Genomic DNA, 23865 nt, shown 5'->3' on the forward strand with positions numbered 1-23865 from the left:
TAGTAAGTGTTACGGGGCTTTTGTATGGTTCTCACAGCTTTAACTGTGACAACAACCACTGAGACTATACATCTATCTGGATCATCAGATAGTCTAAAAAAACTATTTCAGAGAGATGTGACCTACCTATCTGTGGCTGCAAGCTCTCAACAGAATTAACCTGCGACAGCAATCTACACCTCAGCATCAGCTCACCCACCACCTCAGAAATGCACGACTTTGGTGGCTTCCTTTTCTGGGGCCATTTGAGATGCCTCTCATTCCCCCACCAACACTAGGCAGAGGATGCCAGCGAGGCTCGGGGCCGGTGGCGAGCACAGTCCCCGTTCTGCCCTTCCAGCAGGGAGTCCCGCCGTGTGTCCGAGCCGGCTGGCGAGCGGCGGGCGCGCTTCCCACGCTGGCCGGGACGCGGGCAAGGAGCACCTCACCAGCCGCTGCCAGAGCCGGCTGGGCCCGAGCGGAGCAGCGCTGCCGAGGGCTCCCTGGCCAGAGGCTGTCCCTGCCTTGGGAGCAGGGCAGCCGAACAGAGCCGTGCGCCGGGGCGCGTCGGCAGGTGCGGTGCTACAGCGCTCCCAGCGCACTCTGCCCGACCTGTCCCGGACACTCGCGGGCCGCCGCTCTCGCCGGGGCGGGCGGAGATGTGAGCCCGGCCCCAGTCCCGCCTCTGCCTCCGCCGAGAGCCGCTCGGAGCAATTCCCACGGCAACCCAGGCTCGACCCCCTTCCCAAACCCCGCCTCTGCTCCCCGCCCCGCCGCTCCCGCCCCGCGGCCGCCGCCGGTCGGAAACAGTGCGCGTGTAAACTCGACGTGTCCGGAAAGGTGCGCGCCGCTCCCCGCCTCGCTCCGTGCCCGACCGCGGGGCGCGCCCGCCGAGAGCGATGCTGGACCCTTCCTCCAGCGAGGAGGAGTCCGATGAGCTGCTGGAAGAAGAGCGGCGGGACGTGCTGGTGGCGGCGGGCGGCGGCTCGCCGCGCTCGCTCCCGCCGCCGCCCCGGGACTCACGGGGCAGGGAGGCCGGGGCGGCACGGGCGGCCAGCCCCAGCCCTAGCCCTTCGGTGCTGAGCGAGGGCCGGGAGGAGCAGGAGCGCCTGCAGCGAGAGGAGCGGGAGAAGCGGCTCCGGCTGCAGCTCTACGTGTTCATCGCGAGGTGCATCGCGCACCCCTTCAACGCCAAGCAGCCCACGGACATGGCCCGCCGGCAGCAGAAGGTGAGCCCCCGCCTCCCCGCTCCCCTGCCCCGCCGTGTGCGCTCGCCCCCCGCGGGCCGTCCCGCGCCCTCCGTCCCGCTCGCCGCCGCCGCCGTGGCGCTCCGGCCCGCAACAGGTTGAGCGGGGCCGCGGCACCGGCCGGGCACGGCGCTGCCGGAGCGGCTGCTGCAGTGTCAGCGCGCCTTGCCCAAAACACACCCTTTATCTAGAAACCCATCAGTCACCAGGGGTGAAGTCGTGTAAGTTTTTAAGAGTTGCGCTCGAAGTCGCCGTGCGAAGGGCGCCGGAGCGCAGGGAGCGGGCGCGCTGGGGCCGTGCTGCGGTGGATATATTCCTGCTTCTCGGCGGTGCCTGATGGGTGAAACTAAACCTTCCAGAGGTGCCTCCTGCGACTCGCGTTGTGACTGGCTGTACCCAACCCGAGCAAATTAAGCCGTAAAACACAGGTGAAGGAGAAAACTGTTTTGTTTCATGAATTGAGTGTGCTCTCTGTACGTAGACGCAATCAACATGCACGTTTGTGGCGAGAATGACCTTCTAATGAAGGTTGACTTAAGTTATTCTCTGTGTTTTGTACGTGAAAGACAACCTTTTGAGAACTGGCAGGTGCGTGGTAGGTATTTATGCTTATTCTCTCTTAATTTTGAGCTATTGAATAAGTAGAATACTTAAAAGTTTTGGATTAAGGCACTACATTACCAGGTCACTACTTAAAAACTCAGTTCTTGAAATGTTTGGTCTAAAAATTTCGTTTTTTACTTTCATTTCTGTAAGCAAACAAACTAATCCAAAACAAAAAGAACAAACCCATTCTACGTTGCTTTCCAGAAGGATAGTGATAGGATACAAAAAGTATTTAATTCTACTTGGCTTTTATGATCTTGATACTTCCATATGTCTAAGGTTTTGTAAAATCCAATACTAAATGTTTTGGGGTATCTGAAGTATGCCTGCTATAGGAAATTGTGTTGAGTGAATTCTCAGACAAGTTAACATGGCAACATGGTAGTAAAAATAAGGTTGTTTCTGGAAGATTATTTTGTTTTTATTAAGTGTAAGTACTTAAACTCTGAAGCCTGAATAGAGACATCTTTTAAGCAGAAAGCCAAAGAAAATCTGAAATAAAAATTTTCAACTCACTGGAAATTCCCTACCCCAACATGGAATCATCAGAGAAATTATATTTTGAAGAGATACCTGGATCCATCTCAGTGTGGCTTCCCACTGGACAGAGCCAAAGCAGACTTGCTGTAGTGTTGATACCAGTCTAGGTTCAAGCAGGAGTCTCAGAAACCTTCAGGGATGAGATCTCACAACCTGTCTGTGTGACCTGCTCTACCGCTGCTTTGGCCTCCTTTTGATTAAATTTTCCTAATCAGCTTCCAAGTTGCAGCTTGTGGCTATCAATTGCAGAAAATACTGAGCATTTAGAAGTTCTCGCTGATCTAAGTCACTAAGTATAGGAACTGTTTTAAAAATAACTACTGTAATAATTATTTTTATTAATAAAATGTATGAAAAGAGATTACTGATGTGCAGCAAATGCAGAAATAAAACTGTTGTGGATTTATCGATGAGCAATGAACAGACTGATTGACAAAATTGACTTGATTAAATACTGCTCTTGCTGATTACTATTTTTAGGCAAACTCTGGATTTCGCATTAATTGCTGTATGTACAAAGAGACTTTTGTCATATTTAGGAATTTAGCTGCAGAACAAGGATGACTTGTCTTTTCCTGGTCAAGAAATAATGTTCTTAAATAAGACATAACACAAAAAATAATTCTTTCTAGGAGTTGTACTTCTGTCTAGATGTCATGAAATGCACATAACCATCCTTCCTTTTATTTTACAATTTTGTATATATTACCCATTTAACGATTGAACGTAGGATAATAGAACTGGTCATGAGTTTTGAGAGTTCAGAAGACCTGCTTTGATATTTGGGATTGCCGAGAGCTGTGTGAAGCAGCCCTCTTTTGCGTCTAATTTCTGTTCTCTGTGCCGCACGGTGGCCCCACGTCAGCTTTGGGAATGAGAGTACAACCACCTGTCTTAAACGGTGTGCTGAAGGAAGACGCTTCTGGAGGTGTGACAGCTGGTCTGGAGAAGAGATGACTGAGAGGGAACCTTATCAATGTATATAAGTATCTGAGGGGAGGATGTCAAGAGGATGCTCTTAGTGGTGCAGAGTAGTGAGACAATGGGCAGAAAGAGATGTGCAGAAGTTGCACCTGGATATGAGAAAGAACTTTACTGGAGTATAAGGAAGAATTTCTTTACTGTGCGGGTGATTGCACACAGGAACAGGTTGCCCAGAGAGGCTCAGGAGTCTCCCTGACTGGAGATATTCAAGAACCATCTGGATGCAATCATGTGCCATGTGCTCTGGGATGACCTGCTTAAACAGTGAGGTTGGACCAGATGACCCACTGTTGCCCCTTCCAACCTACCACCAGAATGTGATTCTGTGACACATATTCTATGGGATAAAAGTCTGTGTTATTTCCTGAATTAAATTTCTATCTGCCAAGAAGGGGTACAGATGTGGACTGTTCCTTTATCTCTTGCTCTTTTGCTTCGGCTCTGACCTGGCTGGCTGTCCATTGTGAGCTGGACTGAGGTTCCTTACCTTTGTTATGTAACTGGAGCTGTTAGCTACAGCATGTCATCAGTTATCCAAGGTATGGTTTTGAATGAGAGCCTGTGATGCTGTGTGGTTTCAGCTCCCTGCCTCTTTCTGCTTGTGAACTCCTTGTAGTGCTTTTGCACCAGCAGTCTTTCAGATAGCCTAAGAATAGTATCCACCCTGCTTAAGAGCAGAAGTAATTTGTTCTTTCTGCCAGTTCATTTGGCATATTGCTGAGCAAATATTGAGGAATGCAGTTTGCTTCCTTTTTAATGTGGAACATATTATCAGTAAGGGAATGAGATGGAGTTCATATATCAAATATCTTCATTGTAATATCAGTAAGGAAATGGGTTACAGTATGGCTGACTTCTTATGTTCTTGCTTTAGTATCAGATTAAAATGTGCTATATGGTATCTTGAAACCACCATACTTAATGGACTGTGTTATACTAATTAAAAAATTTTGAATGCAGGCACTGTTTCACTCCTGTGTTGTCCTTTCTTCTTCCTTCTTTCTTCTTGCTAAATAAAATCAGCTCTGCTGTATTGTTATAGATAAGATTAATTAAAAAAGAAAATCAAACTTTAAGAAAAAACAAGAACTATCATAATTCACCAGAGTCCATCAATTCCTCTAATTCTCTTTTAATGACAAATTCAATGTAATTTAGCCCAGGGTTTGCTGAATCACATACTTTAATAATATGGCTGCTATTTTTTTTTTCTTAGTCTCCAGGATGGATATGTGATAGAAATACTCTTTTTTAACTGTTCAGAGTTAGTTGATAACCTACCCTACCTTACTTTGGTTGCTGGTAGATTTTTGGTAGGGAAGGGGGAATAATCCAATATTGGAGGTGTGGAACTGAAGCATGGTGTTATTTTCTGAGGTGGGGTAGCATATCCTAATGAAGATGGAGTTAGCTCTACAGAGTAGAGCCAGTATGTATTTAGTAACATAGTTTCAATAGATATTTGTGAATATTTAGTAATGTATTTTCCACCTTGCAGAGAAATACTGATGCATCAATGCATTACATTTTGTTCTTTTATACAGCAAATTTTGTCTGTCCCTGGTTTAAAGAGACTATCACTTTTTGTATTCACCACATTTTTATGAGTCTCCTCTAACATATTTCACCATTTTTTTCTTCTGCCTCTTCACTCCTTGTTTCTACTCCCAACAAAAGAGAAGACAATCGTTAACTAAGCCAAATCCTCTTTCTTCTGTTCTCCTACCCCAGACAACCAAATTGCAAATCACCAGATTGAATTTGTCTGTAGAATAAGATTTAGGTTGTGAAAGAAATTCACTTGTGACTGTCTTCCGTCAAGGGAAGGTGGTGTATGTGAATATGTATTATTTATATGAGTATGTATGTACTGAGTCAGTGATTAGATGATGACCCAGGTAACTGCTGTTTATACTAATCATTTCTACACACATATGTACCCACCCAGTTGTACTCAGCAAGTGTGTGCCAAAGGTAGGTTTGGTATCTGGGAGATGAATCAGAGTTGAAGTTCCTGGGGAAGGAAGGGACAACAAAGTACTACAATTAACTAGCCAAAAAAAAGGGTGTTCTTCCTGTGTTTGTCTTTCTCAACATTTTAAAATTTACTCTAGTATCAAGTGGCCACACAGAAATCCAAGACTAAGGGAGAAGAAGCACTAAACAAGATTTTGTAATGCACGAAAGACTTAGTATATCAAAGCTGATAATTCAAGTCTTGCTTTCATAGGTGATAGGTATTAGAAGTAATTGATCTGGCCATGTAGAATTCATAACTGAGTGAGTTTACTTCCTGAATACTTGATGGCCTATTTTCCTTCCATTCCTTCTCTCCTGTCCACCTACTAAATCATGAGGAGATCAAAACCGTTGAGTTCTAGCTGATCCTCGAAAGTAGGAGCCGTAATAATCAGTAATTTATTTCATCTGAATTTTGTGCATTCATACTTTCCTCTTTCTTGGACTTTTTCTGTGAAGGAGGGGTTTATAATGTTCACTACGTAATACTGTTGGGAAATGCTGATTATGGGGATAGACTTCATTCTCCGTATTGCAGTTTTATTCCCAATGTTTGTCCTTCTTCTGTCTCAAGTCCTATATCTCCTTACTTTTGAGCTGGTGATGTGCATCTGCTTATTTATCAGCTAAGCATGTTTTGGGAAAGAAAAATAGTCTCTTGGGCTCTGAACATGCTTCATTAGATGTTGCTGTCTACACTGCTAAGGTAGCAAGGAGAATACACCCAAAACCATTGTTTTCAGAAACTCTAGACACATTTCAGAGAAAAAACATAGCTATAAAACTAGATCGTCTGGTCAAAATTCTGCTAAAGATCTTTCTAGGAACATGTATTCCAATTCTGCCTTCACTAGTTCCTTTACAAATTCCAGTTCTTTTTGTGGTGGTGTAGAGAATCATTTAAAATCAAGTTTATTGCCTTATTCTTCCCCATAACACCTTGTCATCATGCTCTAAGCTGTGTATAGTTTTTATTTTTAGTCAAGTGAGTATAGAGAGTTCTGGTAAATCCTGTCAAAACCCATAATATGGTAGCCTACAGACTACCATGTTGAGACAAGATTATTCACAAACAGATCTTTCTACCCCTGTGAGAACCGGCTGTTTGGGGAAGAAGTTGGTTTTGCCTGCAGTAGGAAGTTTACTCACCATGGGCAATTGAATCAGCTCTGGCTGGAGAAGTACTGAAGGGTGATGAGAGAAGCAAAGCCTCTTAGTAACCAGCACTGCTTCAGAAATGACAAACCGTGAGTTTTGTTTTAATCTTAAATTCCTCTTCTGGCTTACCAGAAGAGCTCAGCACTGATCAGCGTGGCTTGGCCAGAAGCTGGTGATGTGCTGGGAAAACCTCGTATTGGTAAACAGCTGTGTAATGAAGTGAGCGTGTGTGGATAGTCTGCAAACCTTGTCTACTACGATGAAAAATTTATCACTCTCTTCTTTGCCTGCTTTTTTTTTTTTTTATTTTCACTGCCTATTTTACCTGTACTTGCCTTTGAAATTTGAGTAGTTATTATTTTTTGATGGGACAATTTAATTTTTTTTTCTGAATGCGTGACCTCAGGTTGTTTCTTTTTTTTCTGTCACCCACACAGTTTAACAAATGCATTAACTCTATTGGAAAATACCCCATTTAAAGCGCTTGTGGAAAACTAATTATTAGTTTTTTCTAAAGGGGAGCTGACAAGAGGAAAGTTTGAAGAATCAGTTGATTGGCATCCTCTCTGCAGGGGCTATACAGGGGAATTCTATGGCTGGGCTGCCTTGCATTTCTAACCCTTTGCAGTTGTTATTCTCACATTGTATTTTGTGTTTCTGAACTTCTGTAAATGATGATTGAGAGGCAGAAATACCAAATCAGCTCATCTTGTCTTAAATACTTTCTCTGACATCATCTGTGAAGTATACTAATTGATGCTGTGGAAAAACAAAGCTGGGATAAACAATTTTTTCCCCTCTGAATCCCACTCCTTCACCTGCCTGAGGCGCAATATATCAAAATATCAATTGCTACATACTGTCTTTAACTTTTATTGCCAGAACAGAAAATACTGTTTGGTTGCTAGTTGGCTATTCATTGAGCAGTGTATTTCTGTAATAGCAAATTTTCAGTTTTTCCACCTTGCTCCCCTATGCAAACCTGTTGTCACCAGTTCATGGTTGGGGGCACTACTGACACTTTCCATTTTCATGCTGGCTATTAAAGTCAGTTTTTCTCTTTCTGGCTTTGTACCATTTCTTTTTTGTACTGGTGAATATCATCCTGAAGTTGCTTTCAGTATTTATGGGTTTGCTTTTTTAATGTACCTTTGTATTTGTGTTCTACTCTCCCATTATCCTTTTTTTTCCTTGTGTGTAGATGTCTCTTACTTTGCTAGCTTAACATATCCCTGCCTCCTGGTGCTTCCCTTGCTGCAAGTGGAAAGCTAATAGCTCTGGGACAAGACTTGCTTTATTGACCCAAGAGGTATCCTTAGAGGAAGGGATGATGTGTTTGTTGTCTGCTAGGGAAGTGCTTGGCTCACCGCCTCACCTCTGCTCTTTGCAGATGTGTTTTGGGGGGTTTTTCTTCATGGCTTGACTCTGGTTCTATATTGAGGTGTACTGAGCCCCAGTTAGTGTATTACTCTGTCTTAACCTTGTGCCAGTCCCTAAGGCTTTTAAACATTTAATCCTGAAGCCAATTTTCATATAGGGTTTTTTTGGCACATTAGCTGCAAACATGCCTCCCATATTTCTTTCCAAGTTACTCCTGTTGCTGCCAGCTGATGGCAGTGGCATGTGCAGGTCTGGCACCCGGACTCCTCCGTGACTTCTGGCTCTTGCCGTTCAGGACAGGAGGCAGGGCGAGGAACAGCGTCTGCTGAAGTCCCGCTCGTGTGCTTAGTGCTTGTCTCCAGTGCCCAGTTCTGCATAGAAGTGCTGGCACTGAATTGGAAGCAGCCCAGTTCTTGTGCGTTGCAGCTGATTCCCCCAGGTTTCCGAACAGCAGCTGTGAAAAGGCAGTTTTCAGTTTGCTGCTGTGTGTGGGAAACTCTGAGCAGCAGGAGAGAAAGAATGTTTGCATGTCGGTATCAGGCTGCATCAGCTTAAGCTTGCATTTTGAAGGTTATTTTCTTAGCCATAAGGATTGAAGGCTTTTCATTTTGTATTTAAAACTCCCTAGAAGTTGATGGTACTTGCTCAATAGAATTTATTTCTGGTTCTTATTTATTTTGCAGTGAGGAGATAAAACATATGCTTCTCTTCAAGTGTGATTGCTTATATGCATGAATTCAAGAATGTTCTTGAGTGTTTTTCCTGTCAGGAAAGGGAAAAGCATTAATTAACAGCATTGTGAAGAATGAACAGAGGTACAGTGAGTACTTCTTTAAATATGTGACCTGGTGAAACAAAATTAGAAAAAGAGAAGGTGATTATACAAGAATTTTTCTGCAACTGTGTTTCCGTTTTTCTCTCAACCATTAATTACTCATTTATGTTCAATTGTCTTGTCTGTGGGGTTTTAGAAATAGAGGCTGGCAGCTTCTGTGTGATGAAACTGCTGGAGGGATATTCTGAGTGATAGACACAAAAAGAATCCTTAGGATAATACTTTGAGCAGACTTGTTTGGGCCATAGACAAGGATGTGGAAGAAAGGACAAATATATAGGGTATAAAACGAGAGCTCTGAAGAGATGGTGTACATCTACAATGATTAGAGGAGAAACAGCCATCAGTGATGGAGAGTTTCATGGGCTGAGTTGAAGGTGTTGAGAAAGTGTGTGGAACAGAATTAATTTTGGAGTAGTGGAACTGCTCAGCAAGGACAATGACAGAGTTAAAGAGGAATGAATTTGTAGCAGAGAAATCCATTGGTCATGAGAGTTACGCTTTTCAGTGTTAAACAGAAATGAAGGAAGGATTATCTTGAGGGTGAGTTTGCAAGAAATGTATTGGTCTGGAAAAAACGGATATTGATTAAACTGGTAAGTAAGGGTATAGTCTCAAAATCCATGTCAGCGTAATACAGAGTAATAGCTAGGGCAAAGAACTGGTGAGAAAAATGGCATGCAGGAGTTGGACTGCATGAAAATCAAAGCAGTAGCATATAGTGCACTGGGGAAAACTGGTTTTTTATCTGCAGAAAGTTGGAGTTGTTTTATATCTTTAGGTTTTACTAATGTTGAATTCATGAGTTTTCTTTTTCTAAGAAAAAATTCACCTTCAGGCAGTCTACGCTGAATGTTTATCTTGCTGGCTTTTTCTGGGGAACATCTCCAGTTTGTGGCTATTGCTCATAAATTCTTTGATTTATTTGTAAATTATGTATTCTGAGGCCTTGTAGCAAGGTTATTTCTTATTCAGAAGTGTTTTACAAGAGTTTCTCTGTTCCAACTATTTAATACATCAAATATATATTAGTGCTAAAATATTAATATTGACCATTTAATTTTTTTATTATTTTAACCTCATTATGGATGAAGCATACGCAAGGAGAAGAAATTAAAAAAAAAAAACAAAAACAAAAACAAACAAACAAAAACCAAAGAGGTTGTTTGGTACAGATTTGATATTAAATCATCTTAGAAATCAGTTCCCCTTTCACTTTCTCTTCCTTCCGATAGTGTCATTAAAAGGCAGAGGATTCATCTCTTACCAGTGGGGATTTAAGAGTAAATAGTGGTATTATTTGGAGATGGAAGTTAACAAATTCCATTAGAATTTTTCTTTTTGTAATAATCCTTAGCTACCTGTTGGACATTTGCTCCAACATAATTCATCTCCCAAATTAATTTACTTGAAAAACACTGCTTGAGATTGAGGCCAGCTTTTACAGTTGTCTTTCTCTGCCATCCAGGTTTTTTGGTACTTAATAATTTAATTAAGTTTTTTCTGTGATAATAAATGTTATAAAATTATGTAAGTGTTATATAAAACTATTATAAGACTAGCTATGTTTTGTGAATATAAACCTTCTGTTTTACCACCTGGAATATAAAAACCCAAATATCCTACAGTGGGAAGTTGACAATTACAAGATCCAGCTGTGTGTGCATATATTGATGTATTTTGCTCATGTCTTGCTGAAAAAGAAGCAATATTCTTAGCTGTGTAATGTAAAGCTAATCTGTTTGTTCTGCAGATCAGTCACCCACTGATATCAGACTAGGCGAGTATTTTTGTGCGTGGCTCTCTCTCAGACGCCCAGAGTGCAGGATGTACCTTACGGGACTTCTGTTAGAGCCAGATGAAAATTTGTCTCCTCTTTGCCCCCACCACCCAGGCTGGGGTGGGGAATTTTTAGAACCTCTTTCCTTGCTGGATCTCCTGGAAGCTCAGTGGTACGCTGTGAACAGAGCTGCTGTTGTCTTTGCTTGACTCTTCCTCAAACATTAATTGGAGCAACTGGATTACACCAGTCTTTCTGCTGCTTTAATATATCTTGCTGTCTGTGGATGAAAAACACCATGTAAGAAAAAGAAGTATTATTTATTTAAAAGAATAAAATTACTCCTATTATTACTAGGCCTGTAGGTGTTTTATGTGTTCTGGATATTTAAACTCTAATGGTTTATTAACCCATTGATTGCTAACAACATTTGGTCAGAACTCAGTCTGGAATGCCCTTCAAGAAGCTACAGAGGCGTGATAAAATCAGCAAACTGGGTAAAACCTCCATACATGACCCTCTTGCTGTGTTACAAACTTGCTGTGTCTGTTACAAGTGCACTTGACAATGCAAAGCAACACAAAAGGGGTAGGAGACTGTACAGGCTGGCAGGTTCTGTTTCACTGTACAGATGCACTTTTCTGGTGTCACACTGCTTGGTAGTGGAGATGTGACTTCAGAGAGATTTAATATAAAGCAACTAACACAGAGTCAAGAAAGAGAAATGGAACCTAAATGAGATAAATAGCACAACAGGGACACAACAGTCTCCTTTCTGAGCCCGTTAAAGCAGGACAGCATATGCAATGCAAACATAAAAACAGCTGAAATAACAAAGTAATAAGAGTCTTGCTCTGTCTGAAGTTAATTAGGAGCAACAAACTGCCCCTAATTACTGAAAGTGTGGGATCCTCAGCAAAGCTGCCTGGGATACTAATTAAAAGAACTGATTATAAGAAATAGAATGAATAATTAATGACTAAGAAATCATTTTGAAGAGTATCTTCAGAGAGCAAATAAAGTGCCCTTGGAAAATATTGTGACACTCTGAGCCATCCACTGAATCTAATCCTACAGATAGACCTGAACTGATTTGCAAGTTGGCTGTGTTTATGCTTTGCAGTGCTGAGGCAGGGACTAATAGGGGCAGAATGACAGGTAAAATAAGAATAGTATTTCCATTTCAGTATCAAATGCTCTCTTTGACTGCTTTTTTAAGGTATGCCTTCAATAGAACCTGCTTATGAAATATGCTGACATAGTGTATTTTTTTTTAATAATTTGCTTTGTAATAGTCCACTGCTCCTAGAACTGAGAGAGGTCTTTGGTGCTTACAGAGGGCCTATGGGTAGCATCCTCTGTGTTGATTAGTAGCATGTGTATCTGTAGCAACTGTTGGCTGTCAAGTGGATGGGCCACCAAATGAACTGTGATTTTTCTATATTCTTGAAAAAACAGCAATATGAAAATTACATCTGACAGAATAAAAATCAAAAGTATAAAATTTTATCTTCTCTAGAAAACCCTAACCAAAAAAAAAAAAAAAAAAAAGTCAAACAACAACAACAACAAAAAAAACACCAACAAAAACTAAACCCCCAAACAAACTAGCTCAAGTAATAAGGCTTTTCTTAACCTAAGCAGTTTTTAAAGGGGCTATTCAGGGGTAAAGTTTTATCCAGGCATCTGTTTGGGTGTTTCCACCTAATTGACACTCCTTAATAAGTTAATTTGAGCTGTTTTTAATAGCTTTAATCCTCAATTACATTGACACATACATAGGACTTTAGATTAGGAATAAATAAAAAGAAATGCTTGGAAACATTAAACTCTAGGGGCAATTTCCTTTACTGGTTCTAAGTCTCTGCTGGAGGCCGAGGTGGGGGGCTGCAGGTACCCCAGAGTGCTGGGGTGTACATGAAGTGCATAGGACATGGGTCTTGAAGGAGTTAGGCTGGGCAATCCACCCACTGCTCTGTGATGTCCATGTAAGACATTTAATTCTCAATTATCAATCTGTGATCATTGTAGTGAGCCCCTCTTTATGTGGGGTTCACATTCAAAGAGTGAACAAACCCTGAACCAAAATACCCAAGTCATTTGTGGTGTCTTTTAGTTGTTTTGAACTTCAGTAGCTTTATCAGTATCTGTTTGGTCCTGTAAGGTTATGTGTTGCTGAATTGGTTAGTATCTGTTTGGTCCCACAGTTGTATGCTGTAACTCTGAATGTGTTCATGTCCTGGAAGAAGGATGTGGACACAAGTGACTCCTGTGTGCTCAAAGTGAGACCCTGACCGTGATCCATGGCAGAGGCAGAGTCCTGCTATCGCTGGTGCATTCCTGCTTCCCTGCATGCTGTGGTTCTGCCAGATTCTATATGGGATGTGAAGACTGTGCATCTGTATGGGTTTTTTTATATATAAATGGGAAAAGAGAGTGTATAGCTGCATGAGAGAGGCAGGAAAAAAAGCCATCGATACTATAGAAGGGGATTAGAATGAGTGCTGCACTGCATGTTATGATCTCATTGGTTTTAAAGTTATGCATTAACTTTAAAAACTTTATGCATGAAATACAAGTTACTTAACACTATTACTTTTTCAGAAATGTCTCTTTATTTGTTCTGTTTATTGTAGTAGAACTTGTAAATTGCCATTGAATTTTTTTAAAAACAAACATCACACACTTCCAACCCCCCTCCAAACCAAGCCAGCAAATCCAACATCCCAAACCCTGCAGATCCATGTTTCTGCCTTGTCTTTTATAGCTTTTTCAAAGATAAAAGTCCTAAACCTTGTGATAAGGAGGCAGATGTTCATATAAATTGTGTTAATAGTAAAGATTTTATTTTTATTAATATTGAACTTTTAGAATTGATCTGATTCCTTAGGGCTAGGTCAGAGTGTGCCCTATTGAAATGAATACACTGAATTTCTAGTATTCTATTTCTGCTCTTAAAGATTTACAGGCATAAGACTTAAATATGTAGCTTGATTTTGTATTTAGGATGGATTTATACCTTGGCTGCAGACATTTGCTTTGGAAGTATATATGTTCTCAGTGTGAAGGATAATTTATTTTCCTTATTTGATTGAATTTGTGGTTTTCTTCCTGTAGTGGAAAAATAAGTAGTCCAACAGGAAAACAGCTATCTTGATAATGTGATTTTAAAAAAAGTAAGAAAAAATTCTCCTCCTGCAATCCACAACTGTAGAGATAGTGCTTACCTTTTACTCAGTCTGACTTTAGTGAGGCCACAGAGTAGCCAACACAGCTATCTATAAGTCACTTTTTGGGGAAAAAAAAAGAAGTTGGTCTATTTTATTTTTAGTAGTGATGTGGTTAGGGTGAAACAGCTGCTTCGTGTCAGTGGTCACACTAACACTGTCTCAGTCAGTGCTAATAAGATAAATGGGGTAATGCCTACTGACTGTAATAGCTGGAGTAACACGTCTTCTCAGAGATCGAGTGAAGAAGTGTGAGGAGCTGAAGCTTTGAGCAATACAGATGGTCAGTGATGCAAATCCATTTCAATCTATTGTGCTGGAGAGCATGAAAAATAAACAGAACTGTATAAGGACATCAGAATAAGATAGGTGGCCTCTTAACCTTTCCTTTCTAAAAGGCTGAAGGATTCAGGTAGAAACTCAGTCATTTTGTCAATGGAGTGAATCCATCCTTGGACAGGATGTGCATTTGTGTTTGTAAGGCAGGTGTCAGGTAGCAGGTGCTCACCACAGCCATTCATATGAATAAATAAAAAAAATAGTACTTCAGGTACCAAAATTGAAAACTCTCTCCCAAATACAAGTTGCTTGCTAATTTTGGGCCTAATAATGATAAGCCAAATAAAGCATTGAAATAATATGTTGGGGATTTTTTCTGTTGTGAGTAAATAATTTTGTGTAATCAATGAAGTAGAGTGAGAAAGATCAAGATGGACTAAACTAATCCTATTTTAAGGAGGATTTGATAGTCTGAGCTAAGGACACCATTTCTGATGCAGTAAACTGTTTAATGTGTGTATTTGCAAATTGTGTGCATACAACATAGGAAACCAAAATTGACTTTTTTGAAAGGTGGCACAAATAGGAGAGCTGTAGATTTTCCCTTACTGTATGGTGTGAAAACAGGTATTTTATCCCCCTGCCAGTTCACAAGATATTTTTTGAATCGCCAGAGAAAATTACCAGGGGACATGTCTGCTGCCAAACAGCTCTGCTACTGTATTTGTGCCTTTGACAGAACATGTAGTAAACCAGGCTAAAAAAGCTGCTGTGCCTCGGGTACACCAAGTAAACAAGCTGGCAAATATCATAGCTGAATAAAATTGTGGATTTGCTGTGCGATGGAAAGATTATATTGCAAAATTTTTGCAAGCTGATGGATGTATTCAACACACAGACAAGTTACTGTGTATCATACTTGAACTGCAGATGGGAAGGGACCTCCTGGGTTGAGTCAGTCTCATGTCCAAAAGTAGGACATCTTGTCTTTTTTATAAGCAGGTGAAATTCCACTTAGTAGGTATTGCTACCATTTTTCCTTACTCTAATAGTTGTGAGACTTTTGTTTCCCAGATGAATGCATTTGCAGGTTTGGTTTATACCCACTTCCTGTTCTGTCAGCTCTGCCCTTCAGCGGCAATAAATGCTTTTCTTTCCTGATGATTTAGTAGAGGATGGCATCTCATTCTGCTATATGAAGCAATCCAAGGTCTGAACCATCCCTCAGGCAGTAGTCTCTCTTCTCTGAATATCCTAACTGCCTTTATCTGTAGGTTTTGCAGCTGGAATTAATGCCCCCTTGTTCTCATGTCACATTAACATGGTACCTGGAGTGTGCTAAGGCAGTGCATCTGAGCCTTCAGCTCATAGCAGCCAACGAGAGCAAGAATCTCACAGAAGCTGTCGTGAGTCCTGGCCTGAAGTTTGGGATGCTGAATTTCACCCCATTTCTGTTACCACAGCTCATGTGGGGGCTGTTTTCCAGTACATATTTTTATCCAATAAGATTTTTTTTATCCACTCTGTGTGCTAGTGCATCCCAGCCCTGAATGCCAATATCAGTCTTCAGATTCAGAATATTTACAGTCATGTTCCTGTTCTGTCATAACAGCATGGAAACACTGTATTTATTGTCAGTTTTCAGTTACCATTCCTTCTATTTCTCCTTTAACAGTTGCCCTCACATTTTTTTGAGTCTTTTTCCCCTTTGTGGCAATATCTCCGTTGTGTAGCTGTTGTCTAGATAAGATCTACAGCATTCTTCTAGCCAGAAAGCAAGAATAAAAAGAAAATGGATTACTTGATTTTTATAATATTTTAAATAATTGTAGTAAAGTGGTGATTTTTTAATCCATCCTATGCTGGGTCAGGTATTACTCCATTACCCTTACCCTGATTCTAACCTTATTTTTATATCCTTGTCCTGAGGAGTCTATACTCCTCTACATATAGAGAGCTGCTGCCCTCTTTTGGGAGGAGGATATTTGGTGGATGCTGGACAACTTTCAGACTCTTCTGAAGGGTTTGCACACTGCCTCATTCAGATCTCTCCACTCTTCAGATGACTGGATTGACTAACTCCTCTTACTTCTTTGACATAGAGAATAAATTACCACTTCTCAGTTTCCAGGCGAGAGATCTTCCTGACAAAATGCAAACTGCTGAGACCAGATTTGTGTTCAATAACCATGCCTATCAGCAAGCTCTCAAAATAATTAAGTGCTGTGGTGATAAAAAACAAAACGTGTTCAGTGACACAATTTGTATGAATTCACTTGCAGTGTTGCTGTGTCTTCCTTCTACTTTGTTTTTAGCCCAACTGCCATCAATAGTTTTGAGTTCCTGGTTGTCCAGTAAGTTTCTAAAAAGGCTGTTTCTGGCATTCTGCCCCGGCCACATTTGGCATACTGCCAAGCAGAGTTTACAAAACATCTGTTAGGTCAAGCATTTTGTTGACCACAGGAGATTAAATAGTTAGGGCATGCTGATTTCTCTATAGAATGTGTCCAGACTTGTGAATTTTCACTATACTTTTGCATATGAACTTGAATGCTTGTAGCAGTCATGTATAACATGAATAACATGTAAACCAGCAGCATTTGGAGTTAATCTTTCCCTCTAAAATACTGAGCCAGTGTTTTTGTTTTGAAATCCATTGACATGTATATACATGAGTTTTCTGTGCAACAAAAAACGTAGACTGGTGCTTCCTTCCTAACTTCCTAACTTTCCTTCCTTTGACCCCACAATTTCGTGGTTGAATAGAGCATGAGAATGAATTACTTATGGCCCTATGTCCTCTTTTATTCTGCCTGTAGTTTGGTAATTCGTGCATCTCCCAGCATCAGAAAGTTGCAAGGAACCTTGGCCTGTCTGCCTTACTCCTACTTAGCACTTCTAAGCAATAATTTTAGGAAAAGCTGTTACAAAGTATATACTGTGAATTTTTCTGAAGGTCAGTCATTTTTCTTCTGTGCTTCTTGAGAATGGTGATTGTGCTGGGGACCAAGTGAATCATTTTGAAAATCTGGTTCTTGTGCCTGCGAGGTTTAATTGCACAAACTTAAGCAAACCTCATTCACCACAACTCTTCCGCTTCTCATACTCCTCAACTGTACTGGATTTTATGGAATGGCATATATGTCTTTTGGCTTAGGCTTGCATCGTCTGGTCCTTTGCACCAGAAGGAAGAAAAGCTTTAGAAAGGGAAATGAGGCATCCTGTCAAATTTAGTTGATAGTCTTGGTAGAAGAGTTAGAGGAAGGAATCTCTCTGGAAGCTCTGATTTTTGTATACTTTGATCCTTCATCATTATGCCTTCTGTGCAGAACAGGAAGAATATCCAAGTTGCTCCTCTTCTGTAACTTTGAAAAGAATAGAAATACTGAAGGTTGGGTTCTGTCTGAAGTTTGGAAAGGAAATTGCATCTCTGGAATATCAGGCTACCCCCTAGCTAATGGTGCAATAGCTATGTAGTAAGTGTCAGCTCAGTTTCTCTGACATGTACCTAATCACTGTGCCATGTTTGTTCTGTGACAGTGGGAGAGATAGAGATCAGGAATCCTCTTCTGTTGCCTTTTGGTTAGATACATAAACTACCAGTACAGTGTACACCAAAGTTTTGCAGGATTAAAGATAAGAATTTACTCCTGACTTAAACTGGGAAGGCTGGAAGGCTTTCAGCCAACTTCCTTTCATTGTTTCCTTCAAACATCTGATGTTATCTGGTCTGCAGTCATGTTATTAAATATGTGTGCTGCCCTGGAGCCACTTAACCTTTTCCCCTTTGCCCATGTGCTGTGCCTTGCTCAGATCCTGGCCTTCAGGGGTCTCAATCAGGGAAATTTCTGTGGTTCAGTGGGATTTTGTACAAATAGATGCTCTGTGAATATATGGTTAAGTTGTAACTAAGCATTTATGGAGGGTAATAGCTTTAAGACTAATGTTTTTCTTTTTTCTTTTTTTTTTTTTCTTTTTATCTTTAAGAAGGGAACAAAAAAATGGTCACACCGCTAAGCTCTAATTAGAGTAGCTTTAGAGAGACCTGCTTGATTTGCCTTTTGAGCTCTGTGCTCTGTCAGGTAGGTTTTGATCAAATGCTTTCCTGCCAGCATTCAGTTGTTAGCATTCAGTCTAAGTTAGTCACCAGTGAATTATGGTCTGTGATACGGTCCAGGTCCCATTGGTCTAGTTCTTTTCTCTTTATTGATTTCCATTCTCATTTTCATTATTGTCCTGCTCTCTCACTGCATGCTTCCTGGTGCTTTTATTTTGTAGCTTTTCAGAATGAATGTCCATGAGTCATGATTTGAAATAAAATGTTAATAATGACATTATGCAACACTTTGAAATAAACATTTCTGAAATTGTTCCTTTTAAGTGGTAGACTTGGAGAAAAATCATACCGCTCTGCAGTAGGAGTTAGGGGAAAAAAAAAAAAAAAAAAAAAGAAAAAAGAAGGAACAGGCTGGTAAACTTTTAACATTTTAATTTTAAATACCTCATTCTTGAATAGGTTTGCCAGCATCAGGAAGAGTGAGAAAATTTTCTTGGCCATTTCCTTTAAGCAGAAATCAAGAAATTAAATCATAATTGGTGCAGAATTAAAAATATTTAATTGTATGTTTTTTTCCCAATCTGCACAGATCTGAATAATAGCTAAATAGTGTTGTGTTCCTTTTCACTACAAGTTTCTGTCTTTAAAAGTGCTAATGTTAAATGCTAGCTCCACCAAGTTGTCCAGAGGGATGTAATACAGTACGGCCATGTATTGTATTAAAATAGGTAAATTTGAGCATGAACTATTGTGATATGAAAACTTGCCAATTTTTGACTGTTTCTAGTCAGCTGTTGGGTCTATTCTGGGTTTGTTTCTAAATGGAGAGATTTCCACATTCCCCTTTGTTTCAGCGATTTCCTTCTCCCTGGAAGAGTACTTTTTAAAGACCTGCTGATGAAGGTGGGAAACCCTTCTGATAGAAGGTTGTGTCCCTTTTCTTATCTTTACAACTCTCTTTACAGGTCTCTTGAAAGTAAGACCACGGAATGCAGCTGCAAGGAAGAAGTTTCATTATATGCTTTGCAAGAAGTACAACTCCCATTCTCACTGCTGTTTTTTAATGAAATACTTGAGATCATGTAATCTGTAATTTTTGTAACTATTTTTCAGGTATCAATACATGGTGTAAGGATAGGCAGATGAGAGGGTAGGTAGTCTGGATTTTTCCCTTATTGGTGGTGATGAACACCCTTGCTTTAAAGTTTTGACTTTGAAGAAAATTTTAGAAGCATTAGAAAAGGAAAACTATCATTTGGCAATTTTTTCCAGAACTAGGCATACTTTTAGTTTGGGTAGTATAGTGTTTCCTAGTAATTGGTATTTTTTCCAAAATTAATTTAAATGGTTTTACCTGTTTTGACAACGGTGCCTCTGAAGGTCAGACATGAATAAGAGGAACCCCTCAAGCTTTTCACTCTTTTATCTCTTCTGCTTCCAAGATACTAATTTAGTAAAATGAATAGGAATCACTAAACTGTTGGTGGTTGGGAGCCTACTGTTGATGACTGTAAAAATAAAATCCATTGTTAGAGAAGAGACAAACATCTAAATGACTTGGGTGATTTATACAGTGGTATCAAACATTACTTGTCTGAAGTCAATCTGTTGTTGACTTTAAAATGCCTGTTGAGCTAATAAGCAGCTCAACTTAGCAATTACTAATTGGTCTGTAACTTAGGAGCACCTGGAGTTGATCTTTAATGTTGAGTAAAGTCAGACCAATATGAATGGTTACTACTGTGCTGAAAATTAGATGTGTGGCAATAGCAGCCCATAGACAGATTGTAAAATACCTTCTTTTTTGATATTTCTTTCAGCCTCTTGTTCAGAAAGGGATGTGTTTGTGAATCTGCCTTAGAGGGAATTGTGGATTTTTGCTAGGTGTGTTCATTTTGAGAGAACAATAACATACTATTCTTATGTTTATACAAGATTTTTGGGTGGAGGAGAAAAATACTTGACTTTAAACCAGACGGCTCATGGAGAGTGTGAATTTATTCTTTAACGTGTGACTCTGGGATTTCAATGTATATAAGCTACATAGTAATAAATCCTTTTAAAAATTTATTTTAGATTACTTTGTAGCAGTTGTTTGTAGGACTAATATGCATTGGGTAAATATGCCTGAAGTTCTTGTCATTAGAAGTTAGAAATTTAGGCTGAATTTACATTATTTGTATAGCTCTAAAATTAAGTAGAAATGGAGATCAAATCCTGGGGGAAAATTCTTTGTCAAAAGATGAGGTAGTGTTTACAAAGGGCTCACAGAATGCTGATTTATTTTCCATACTTTTCTGTTGTTTGATACTGTTTATGATAAAATAATTAATTATATATTGTTATGAAAAGGGGGGGTTTTATTCACTTACACAAAATATTATTTTCTAAAGTAAGAGAAGCTTTGTTCCTAAGTGTTAGCCCCCTTTAAATGTAGATTTTCCACAAATTCTGGATTATTGTGGGTGTTGTAAGCATGCTGCTGTCTTGTCATGATGCCAGAAACATCTGTTGTTTTTGGATGATAAAATGTTCCACTTTCAGAGTGTTTTGCAACCTGTGATGCTGTATCAGAATCGAAACTGAGAGATGTAAAGTTTTGTGTCTGCCTTTTTAGTGATTGTATAATTTTTGTGTCCTACATACAATAAATGAGTCTGCGTGCTTAACACTATCGTGCATTGCAACCACTCTCCATATATTTTACAAATAAAATATTGGAAAATTTGCAGGAAATATACTAATTATTGTAAATTAAAAAATCTTCCACATAGTAGGATTGTTTCCCTCACTTCATCTACAAGGAGGCCTTATTTTCAAGTACTGTAATGTCAAAGCGGCAGTATTGTCATGGATATAACCAGTGACTAAGAAATGAGTTAGCTAATTTTCAGGTCTGTATTTAACTGAAGGGAGGAGTTTGCACATGCAAGAAGACAGGCTTGGGAAGGCGACAGGTAGGTTTGGGCACTCTCGTCTGGACTCCCATTTAGTTAGGGGTAATTTGTTCAGCACAAACGTGTGCATCTGTTCATTCATTAGGTCATCCACTCATTTGGGATATTTATAAGGTGTCTGCTGTAGATTGACAAGTGACTTGCTCGTTTGGGTACATTGGGTAAGATCTCCACTGAGCACATGGAGGAATTTGAACATGTTCAACAGTGACAACTCTGACCTTTCTGAACATCTGTTCAGGGGTTTGACCACTGTTCTGAGAGTGAAAAAAATTCTGTAGTTCTAGAGAAGAATACCCTATGAGTTGAGTTTTCCAGCTGTCGGCAGTGTAAGTAGGACACAGCTGCCTGGGTCTCTCACTAGTGCCAAGTGCTGACCTGGGGTGTCACTCAAGTTGTGACAAGGAATATCCTTGTGACTCTTTTATAATCCTGCATCCTGAAGTGCTGCCAAACTGTTTGCAATATAGACTGTATCTGGAGTGGAATGTGGGTGTTGCGTTCATTTCTTTGATGTGCTGCAATGTTACCACATCATGTTTTGCATGGAGTCACTTCCTTCAGACCAGAATTCATCACATCCAAAATAAGTAGGACTCACACAACAATATTTTTCTTGCACGTAGAGGGGAAAGTGGGGGAGAGGCCCTGAGAAACCTCTGCTGCTTTCTCTTACTAAAACAGCATCACTTTCTGAAATCCTCATATTCACTGGAACAAACAGCAGGAAAAAAGCCCATTTAATTTTGGCCAGATGATGGGTATTAAAAGTTTCTGATCTAATGGGAGTTCAGGGACTTTTCTGTGAAGTAGGTTGGATATTAAGAAAAGATTCTCCATCCAGAGGGTGTCTGGACACTGGAACAGGCTTCCTAGGTAAGTGGTCACAGCAGCAGCCTTACAGAGTTCAGGAAGCATTTGGATAATGCTGTTAAATACATGGGTGTGGGTGTCCCGTCCAGGAGTAAGACTTTGATGATATTTATTAGTCCTTTCCACCTCAGAATATTCTGTGATTCTGTGAATCTTTGTTTCTGTGCATACTTCAGTGCAGCTGTAGTACAGTGCTGTAGACAAGCACTTTTCATCTGGTAGGCTGGGATGTTCCAGCATCCTGAAACACAGCTAGACCTTAAATTTGAATGCATACTGTGATATCAGAAGTCAAGACAATTTAATCCCATTACACTTGAATAATAAAGATGAATATCCTGTAACCTGGACACATAAGATTTTCTATCATAGACAGAACAAAATTGTTAGAATTAGCAAGTATATTTATTTAAGAAATATGATCTCTTCTTTTTGTATCTTGCCTTGTGTTTAAGGTTGCTAATTACCTTTCCAATTATTTTTTCTCTGTACCTCTTATATACGTCTTGCAAATTGCTCTATCGTATTTGAAAAAAAGAGCAGTTTGTTTTTAACACAATATGAAATTTTATTAAACCTTATTTAGCAAAACACCTTTACATTTTTTCTAAGCAATTGTTTGAAAGTGGGTTTTTTTTTGTTTTTGTTTTGTTTTGGGTTTTTTTTGTTTTTTTTTTTTTCCTGAAAGGCCTTACTTCACTTAAAGCAGCTAGCTTTTTGGCTTGGGGTGCTTTTTGTGTGTTGTCCTTTTTTTGTTGTTTTGTTTTGTTTTGGTTGATTTGTTGGTTGGTTGGTTAGTCAGCGTTGGTTGCCTGCCTGTTCATATTTCAAGTTCAGAAATGTTGCTTGGAAGGAAGAAGCAATCTCTCATGACCTCTCCGTTCCTTCTCTTCCCTTCTGCTGAATTGAGTGGTCCTAGAAAAGATGCTTTCTCCTATAATGTTCTGACTGAAAAGAAGTGGCTACTGCAGCACTGCTGTTTCAGCTTTGGAATTAGGTATTGGTCTGTCTAGTTCTTAACTTTATAAAGTTAGATCTCTGGAGACGGTAGCACTTGTTCTACCTAAGGTAATTTGAAAAATAGAACCTTATGCTTTATACAGTTTGTTTGCTTTCTCCTTTCTCAAGAGTATTAATCTTATTTTCAGTCTTTCTCTGGAAAGACCTTTCGAGGTAGCTTGCTGCCTCTAAAACCTTTCATAGTAACTTCATGCTTCACAACATATAGGTCTGTCTTTAAAAAAAAGAACAGAAATTCTGCCTCCTTTTTGCAGTTTTCAAAAGCAAACTTTCTTGGCATAGGGGCTTTTAAAATTAAAACCTTCAAGTTTTTTTCGAAGGAAAACTTAGTTCCTTTATGAGACTGCTTTGCTTCCATGCAAGCTTTGACTTCTTACAGATCAGAGACAATGCCTTGGGGAATCAGTGTTCCATTCAAAGTAATAGATATGCAGATTACAGTGAATTCTAATAACAGGAAAGATCATGATATGGAATTTCTTTATGTTAGTAACATTAGAACAGAATTGTCATTAAAGACTGACTCATTTTGGGTGGTTTTTGCTTCCTTTTGTTTTCAGCTGGCTAACTTGTAAAACCAGATTGGATTGTCAAGGAGTTTCAAACTGTTGAGAGCAGCACATCTGTAAATGTGAATTATTTAATGAATGTAGCTTAAGGTACATAAGAAATATCTAAGCAACATGAAGATTAAAATACAAAGTTAAGGAGTGTGATGCCTTTAGAGATCAGGAGCTAAATCTGCAAGACCAAAAAATGGAATATTCATTCAGTATTCTTTGTGTTTTTGATAACTCTTCAATGGCCGGTTCTGTTCTGTTATCTTTGTGTTGCCATGGAGTTGACGATGTCTCTTTTCCCTGGGAACTGGACTCACTTCTATCACCCATGGGACACTGTAATAGCTATGCACTATTCGGGTGC

General features: G+C 39.9%; 1 protein-coding gene across 9 annotated transcripts in view; it reads left to right on the plus strand.

Moving 5' to 3' along the window:
• The first annotated feature begins 842 nt into the window (after positions 1 to 842).
• The window catches only part of CADPS2 (calcium dependent secretion activator 2), a 290272-nt gene continuing 267249 nt past the window's right edge, over positions 843 to 23865 (plus strand). For 8 of the 9 annotated variants that reach the window (XM_058420271.1, XM_040062395.2, XM_058420272.1 and 5 more), the window contains exon 1: positions 879 to 1208. In XM_058420271.1, coding sequence (XP_058276254.1) covers positions 879 to 1208 — 330 coding nt within the window. Of the gene's footprint in view, positions 1209 to 23865 lie in introns of all 9 variants that reach the window. The other variant, XM_058420273.1, reaches the window with a different exon arrangement.

The sequence above is a fragment of the Hirundo rustica genome, chromosome 4, assembly GCF_015227805.2.
Source record: "Hirundo rustica isolate bHirRus1 chromosome 4, bHirRus1.pri.v3, whole genome shotgun sequence".
NCBI lineage: Eukaryota > Metazoa > Chordata > Aves > Passeriformes > Hirundinidae > Hirundo > Hirundo rustica.